This window comes from Aplysia californica, unplaced genomic scaffold (assembly GCF_000002075.1).
Source record: "Aplysia californica isolate F4 #8 unplaced genomic scaffold, AplCal3.0 scaffold00016, whole genome shotgun sequence".
NCBI classification, from domain to species: Eukaryota; Metazoa; Mollusca; class Gastropoda; order Aplysiida; family Aplysiidae; genus Aplysia; species Aplysia californica.
In genome coordinates, this window is record NW_004797286.1 from 103,744 (window position 1) to 112,468 (window position 8,725).

Below are 8,725 nucleotides of genomic sequence, written 5' to 3' on the forward strand. Positions count from 1 at the left end.
TTGGAGTGCGTATGTAGATATGTATTTGCTACCATTCCTAAGAGATAAACATACATTGAATAGTCTATGACTTAATAAACACTTCGTCACCTCAGAACTGTTTTGTTCACTGTGTCTCTTTACTTATATACACTGTCTGTGTTGTTCAGTCCTTCTGTCCTATCAAACATTTATCGGTGGGTGGTTGGCAGGTGCTCTGGTGTGGTTTGCTTCTTCTTTCCTATCAAACATCTATCGTCCTTATCTCCCCTCCTTCTTTTTTATGTTTGTTACTCTCTTGTAACACCTCTAATCTTCTGGCGCTCATATGACCTTATGCAGACCGTAAGAAACCTGTACTAAAACTAACTTACATACACTTTGGACAAAACAGTTCTGAGACGACAAGTTGTTTACATTATAGATTGGGTGCTCTTTACTTTTAAATTAATGAAGCATCTGAGAGATGCGCTTCCATCAAAGCTCTGTCCCTGTCACTGTTATGTGTGATTATTTGGGTTTTTTAAAAATTTGCTTAACAAAGTGGAGAATAGATGACCCAAGACCAATATATCAGCTGGCTGAAAGTACTTGAAAACAGACTTGCTAAGGGACACTTCTACGCACATACACTTACTCATCAACATACACTAAAGCAGACAAACACAGACTCACAAAAGCATGTACATGCAAATGTTTGTAGATACCCACATATGTAATAACATACACACAAGTATATGTTAATGCACGCACAGCTAAACACACACACACACACACAAAACACACACACACATACACACACACACATGCACACACACACATGCACACACACACACAGACACAAATAAACATACGCGCATACACCTACACACACATGAATCAACACATGGAAAATATATGGTTTCAGTCATACATCTTGATACAGGAAGAACTTCATTCATTTCATTGTACAACAAAAGATAACAACAGCAATAAATACAAAAGCTTGGCCACTTTGCGCCCAACACCATTGATTAACCAAAGACTATATAAATTTTAAAACACTCTTAAGGTAAACAAAACAAAACTCAGTTTGACTTTACACTTATAATGAGAACATGCTTGGGGCTGCTCAACAAATCACTGATAAATCATGACAGAAGCTTGTTCACTTTTGTCTGACCACGTTAAAAATAAGTCTAGCACACTCATGAATTTGCCAATGTGCACAAAACTTTATGTGGCACTCCTGTAGGCCAGCGACCAAACAATTAAAAAAAGAAAAATTAATATTGATCCAGTGATAAAAAAAAGTGTTTTTTTATAAGGTGCCTATATCAAATACCACTCTTCAGGTGCACATGCAGGATCAGTACAATAAATGGTTCACAGCAACTTAAAATTTTAAGACGGCAACATCACCCTGCCCCCCACAGCTCAGTGTAAGCTTGTACATTTCCTGAAAAGACCATCGAGACATCTCATCTCCATGTGAGTCTTCGAAAAATACACACTCATCTCATGGTCTGCATTTCATTGGTAGGCTGCATTCAAATGTGGCTTTGATGACAATAAGGCTAATTTCTATGTTGTAAATGCATACTGTAATCATTATTTTAACCTACTTTAGGCTAACATCAAAGAAAATGTGTTGAAACCTTAGTTTATAGAGATCCACAACAGCGGGCTTTTAGATTCTGTTGGTTATCCAACTTTTAGACCCACATGCAAAGAACTGAGAAAATTTGACAGAGCGCTTTGTTTCTATTCCGTTTTAACTACAGACAGACAGACAAAAGTGAACAAGCTATAACAAAACATAACAAGTGTAGTACAGACAGTGCAATAAAGGTGCCAATATCACGGGGATATTATGAACATTTTTCCTCAGCATCATTTCATGTGCAATCTGGGTAACTTGAGAAATAGTAATATCCTTTTCTTTCAGCTCATTTTTTAAATTTTAACCCGGACAAATTCCCCCCTTTGAGAGTTTGAAATATGTTCATCGATGGCAAGTTGTGATCTCACTAGCCAGCACAAGAAAAGGAGCAGCACATATATTCAAAACAGAACCGTCACTGGGACATCCGTGTAGTTTTCCTTCGAACCGCTCTGGAGAGGCTGTTAATGTTATAATAATATGCACAGAAATAACACTTCGTTAAAACATTTGATTTCTAATGTGGGGTTCCATGGGTACACGGACTGAATACAAATCATACACATAAGGTAATATTAGGAACAAGAATATTCTGCATACTAAGTCCACTTCCCATTAAAACAATACAAAGGACATTTTTTATTGTAAGCAAAATAACACAGACATAAAATAGTGTATAGAAATAATTTTCTCTTCCACAAAAAAACACCCATAAGTAATAAAGACATTATGCATTTCTCAAACGAAATTAAAAAACGCCAAACAAAAAATTCTTCACCTTCAAAGAAAATTTTGCTTGGTAATACATTAAAGAAAATCATAGTCAGAAAAGACACAGAAAAGAAATATTTTTAATGTGAAGAGCATGTCATTATTAATTTCACAAACATATCACAAAAAGAATCACAACCTCTAGCGAATGAAAATCAATACTAAAAAGAGACTAAGTTCACTGTAGGGGGCATTGTTGGCTACAAAGGTCAATAAACATACAAAGACTCAAGACTTAGATCTGCACAAAGTTTCTGAGCTTTTCCTGGATCTCCCCACATGTGTCAGGACGTTAAGGGAATCAGGCGCTCGCCAATTTTTGGGCATAGGAAGTTATAGGTAACACCTTAAAGCTTGTTCATTTTTCTCTATTCTGATGAAAAAAATATCCATCTATCTCGAACAGAAGTTGAGACAGTTGCGATTGAAGGAGGTGAGGGTCACCTGGTTTGAGAGGTAAAATTAGCGAGAAAATGGCCGTCAAAGTTTTCTGACTTCCAAATCTTGAGAGTCCTTGTAAACTGAAAATTTACATTTTGTATGCCTTTAATCAACGGTTTTTAGTCAAATCCGCACAGAAATGTGTTTCTAAATTGACATAAAAATGTCGTACCAAAACACAAACAAATCGATAAAATTGCCATACAGGTGGGAAAATGCTGATATCTCCAATTTCATTATTTTGTCGAGCCGCTGATTTCACCACGATGCCTCACTCATTCCCTCACAGCCTGGTGCAACACTGGGAGTCAAAAAAATTCTCATCTTCAAAACAATATGCTCTTTATTCACAACAGGATCAACTTTTTTAAAATGAGATTTTAAAAACAATAAACAAAGGAAGTCACAAGATCTTATTAGCTCAGTTTGTTACTCTAGTATATTTAATTACATACTTGACAAGCTGTGTGTGTTATTGCCAGTACCAGACATTTCAATTATTTTGAAGGATTTTTCGTCTCAGCCTTGAGTCTTCATTAAGGATCATCAGTTCAAACTGAAATGACCTATCCTGTGTATATGAGGCATTCACTGTCAAAAGCAAAACAGACAACATAAAAAAGAGAAAAAAATTAAGGAACATTCTAGGGTTGTCCTGAAACAAGATAAAAACCATTGTGCACAAAACATGTGGCATTCTTCTGAAGACTTAAGATCTGCCTATCAACTCTTTATCTCCGAGGGGGTAAACCCACTATGCACGGGCCCTTTTTTGGTACAAAATCTAAAAGTGACATATACGTGGTTAAACTGGTCACTTACTCAAAACAAGAGAACCAATTTTGATAGTTTTTCATCTACTGAATGAACATGGTTCCAACCACAAGCCACTGGGAGCGGATTGGCGCAGAAAAGGAGCTAATGTGGATAGACATAAAACCAACTTAACAAAAACCTGTGAACCTTCAAGTTACTACTGCTGAGAATGCAGTACCAGAAAGTAACCCCAGTCACTTCTGGACTTTGAACTTCTTCTGCTTCTTCCTCCTCTTCTTCTTCTTCTTCTTCTTCTTCTGGATAGCCAATTCTTTCAGAGCACAGCCTTCCTAACAGCCCATTTGAATGCAGTTCTTTCAACTCTCATGAATCTAACCTCGATGATAATTCCATCAACTAAATCAGAAATGTGTTGACTCCATCTTTTTTCTACATGTCATCTGTTATGATTTCCAGAAACTTTTCTTTCAAAAAAGTCTTTTTCCATACTATCGTGCCTTTTAAAAATGTGACTAAAAACCAATAATGATAAGCCTGTTACATATAACATTTGAGCAGGGCTACAACGAAAATGAACTGAATGTTAGTGCGCACCTCAAAGGAAATCTGTTGGAGTTGCTATTCCGTCAGCAGTGAAGAAATCCTAATGACTTACATCCACACATCAACAATGAGTGACAGGACACTGCTGTATGGAGCTCCCTGCACAACTACTGTATTCTCTTACAGAACCTTCCTAAACAAAAGCAGTTTGAATGGCAATAAAATTAAATGATTGCATTAGCTATATTGACAAATAGAAATCGATGAAGCATTCTGTGGTAATAAAAACTGACTTAAAAAATGACATCACTTGCACAGGGTGACAAAAGAGGTGGAATATTATGTACCGGTATGACAACTCAACTTAATGAAAGAAACTTTGAACAATATTTTAAAGGTGAGTATTTTGATAATACAAACCCAACATAACATGGGCTAAAAATATTGCAGCTATATTACGGCTGATACTGACTAGATGTTCATTAAATCCAGAATGCCTATCTGTCTCAATCTTTTAAGCAAAGTCAAACTAACTTCAATTACCCGACATTCATGAACACACATGCAGGCTCAGTCGAAACGATGTGGCAAGAGAGAATTAAAAATGCCAGATCATAAACTAACCCAGGCTGCTATTTCTACAAAGTGAGGGGCACATACAAGCCACCCCGAGGTAGTGGACCTATACAGAACAAAAATAACACATTAAAAAGAATAATAATATATGCAATTTATAACACATAGAACTAAATAAAAATGTCATTATCTAGCAGGTAGAGTACAACATGAAACCATCAGGATAAAAAAGACAGCAACAGTAGATTCCCCCTAACAACATATTCATAGAATAAATGTATTTCGAACTTAAATTAAAAACAACACCTCACTGCCACTTTCATTTTTAGCATTTTACCTCTGCATATGTGTGTGTGCGTAGAGAAAGGGACCAGTTGTCTGCAAATTATTTTTGAGCAACGGGGTGAAAAGGCAAAAAAAGTTGTACCCGGTCAAATATTGAGTTCCATCAGAAGATACACGCTTAATCATTTGTTAATAACGTTATTGAAAGGATTTTATAATATTTTCAGTCTCAATATTTTTTATTAATTATTTGTTCAACCTGTTGAACTCAAAAGATAAAAATGTGCTAGAAATTGGGTCAACATATGAAGCTTAAACCTGTCTTTCTCCAAACTTTGTTTTTAAAACACACTGAGTAACAAAACGTATCATATCTCTAAAACTATTCAAGATACTTGGAAATTTAAAAAATGAGCGTGTTCAGCTTTGAGTTCTCTACAAAAATATGCCCTTATTCCAAAATCCAAAATTTCCGACAACTGGGACCCTTCTTAAGGCACACACCCACATATGGTGACTTGAACCAACGAAGTACACGGCAGGTCGGAGACTATTGACAGCACAATGTACCACCAACAGGGAGCATAACTCCGAACTGGTAAGGACCGACACCCCCCACCACCACCCCCCACTCTCCCAGACCCATATGTCTGAAGTAGAAGTGGGACATTTTCTTTTTACACATCATGTCCTCAGTCGAGCTCAGTTCTGGTCCATTCCTCCACTGGGGTCTGGTCTGACACACAAAAGACCATACCACAAGCATACAGCATAGAGCCGGCCTGTCAAATAATCTACTTGCTTCACCAGGGTACTGAACACAAAAATGAAAGCGTTACTCAAATAAATTAAAAGCTTGGATCTCCCGGAGGGTAACATACCGGAATTGTACTCTGCACCAAGGGAAAATTTTTAAACATAGAAAAGACAATAGTTTCTCCATTACTTATACTGCTGTGTTTTTGTTCCACACAAAACGATCCAAGTAAAAAAAATCCAAAAAAAATCTGAAAAAATACAACTTTGGGACAGAGGAAAAGTGAAAAAAAACCCAACTAAATATACTTTGATCTCATTTGGACATACCAATCAGTTCATCTATCTCATTTATACAATTAATGCTTGACTGTTCTGAGCTGCCTTAATAAATGAAATGACACTCAATTTTATTAAGTCAGCACAGAATCCTTATAATATAAAAGTAAGGTGCTATCCTTTTATGCAAAAAGTAGAGCCACACCAGTAAAAGAAAAGCACTCATCCTTTCAAAGGAGTCTTTCAGCAGCTGGAGGAAACTCATGTCCTATTTCCATTGCACTTATACTGTTTTTTAAAGCAAATGTTAGCTCTATATACGGACTTTGCTCTCATCACAAATAACACAAAAGTTCTTAAAACTAGTGCAAAAGCCTAGGGTGCGCATCACATCATGATATCAGCCCCTGTGGTGTTATAGTAAGGTTTTCTTTTCATTTTTTTTTTAAACCCCAAAAACGCGAGTTTTATTTCTGTGAGTGGACGATATGTTATTATCAGGTGTCTGCATCTACAACACATTGGCCCTGAGAGACAGGGGTGAGGCAGCTTACCTCCAAATACATCTAAATTATGTCGACAGGGATGGGAAAATATCAACACAATCAGCAACAGTTGATCACACTCACCTCACAAAGAGAAAAATACAAAACTCTACACTGCAACTCTTAAAACAAGCACAAGTAAATGTTAAAAATATTTTTAAAATATAAAACAGTTCTTCGAGTACCGTGATTGTGATTCTGTGTAAAAACAGTAAACATTTGATGAGAACGGAAGACAACGTCTTCTCCTGTAAATGTAAAAAAAACAACTACTTATAGTACAGTGAAGTCCACTTTAACTGAACACGGTGAATCCGAAAACAGCAGTAAACTGAAAGAAAATTCCCCCATTTCTTTTCTTCTATCTGAGCAATCTCTCTAAACTGAAAAAAATCCAGCCTTCATGCAGGTTTCGGTTTAAGTGGACTCCACTGTATATGAAAACAAGTGACTTCATACATATAATTTCTTCAAGACAGACTTCCAAGACAATGAACGGCGGTATAAGACAGAACATTCTCAGTATCATTCTCATGGTCAACAACATATTATTATGAACACGAAACGTACCAGTACATAGAAATCCTGTTCAACAGTTTGCAAATATCTTTGGGAAAATCAGCGGCAAAAACTGGTGTTCCATGAGAACTTCAACAATCAGATGGAAAGGAAGCATCTATATTATGATAACGAAACATGTTCACTAAGGAACATTTAATGCTACCGACGCTGTATATTAAAAAACTTTTTAAGAAGGACTTCATGAAAACGATCTCTCATAGCTACTTTGAATTTATTGTACCATTTGACAGCATTCGCTCTCCTTTTTGATCTATCATAATCACTCATTTCTGCTTCCTTCTTCAATAATGGTTCTAAATCTGTCAGCCAGTTTTTAATGTATATAACTGGAGCACCAAATTCTTTCAGTAACCGCAAAGGAGGACTATAATGCTTGTATGCTGTCAAATTCCTCTTGTCTAGACTGCCGTCTGGCCTTGATATACTATGTCTGAGTGAGTTGTTCATGCCGGGACCGTTGCCACAGTAGCCAGGGGTCATCACATCTTCTATCACAGGCACGGAACCAAAAGACAAGGCCTCGTAGATGCGGTAGCATTCCGTGTTGAAACCTACAGGATTCAGGGTCAGATCACTCTGTGCCAGGGCTTCTGTGAATGCATTTCTTGTGTCTTCTGTTTCCTGTGGCATCCACCTGTGGAGAACACACAATGAGGTCACACAGGTGTCAAGTATATAACTCTTTAGGCGTGAGCAAAAAACAGCTTCACAATCTAGTGTACCATGCGGCTGCAATATGAACAAAAAAATTAAGATACATCAATAACTATAGGAGACCCCTCAGAGAAAGACTCCAAGACACAGTCAAACCTGAACACCGTAAACAAAAAAAATACCCCCCAAGTAACTCCAAGATAAAAAGATGGCAGTTAGCATACTACAACATACAAGATCCTTCAAAATGTTGACCAATTATGTGACTTAAAAAGAGAGCAGTCCATAATAGTGTGTGTGTGTGAGTGCGTGCGTGAGTGCGTGCGTGCATGTGTGTGTGTGCGTGTGTGATCTTGAGCTGAAATCGTTATCTGAGAAAAGTAAATACTCTACCCCACCTTCTCTAAGTTCAGGGACACCAAAAGTCAGCGACAACAAAAAAACTTCTGCAAAGTTATCAATTGCCTACATCTACTTTGGCTAGAGAGGGAAGCAGAATCAACCACCCCCCCCCCCCCCCCCCCATATACACACACACACACTCTCTAATAGAGCCATGTTTACCACAGAATCATGAAGAAATAAATGTAAAGCTTAGTTCAAGAAACATTCCAGATTTTAAAAAATAAATAAGTAAATAAGTTGGCCTTTTCAGTTTAATGAAGAAATAAATCAAAAGCTCAGTTTAAAAAATATGGCTCATTTTGCACAAAAAAATCTTCTTTTTCTTTCAACTGCACAAAAGTAAAGTTGGGTTTTTTTGTGTGTTTTTTTCAGTATGGTTTTATTGGAGACAGGTTTCTTAAAATGAGCAATAAAAATGTTATCACGTACTCCATTCGAGGCTTGACGTATCCCTTGTTTCTGAACGAGCTCGTGTTGAGGGCCTTCATGA

At 37.0% G+C, this 8,725-nt stretch overlaps 1 protein-coding gene across 1 annotated transcript in view; it reads right to left on the reverse strand.

Annotated features, from left to right (window-relative positions):
- Positions 1-3,886: 3,886 nt before the first annotated feature.
- The window catches only part of LOC101857163 (ribitol-5-phosphate xylosyltransferase 1), a gene marked incomplete in the record, with an annotated part of 125,873 nt that continues 121,034 nt past the window's right edge, over positions 3,887-8,725 (reverse strand). Inside the window, 2 exon segments of the mRNA XM_005090354.3 lie at positions 3,887-7,810; positions 8,665-8,725. The exon segment at positions 8,665-8,725 is cut by the window's right edge and continues 110 nt beyond it. Coding sequence (XP_005090411.2) covers positions 7,315-7,810; positions 8,665-8,725 — 557 coding nt within the window.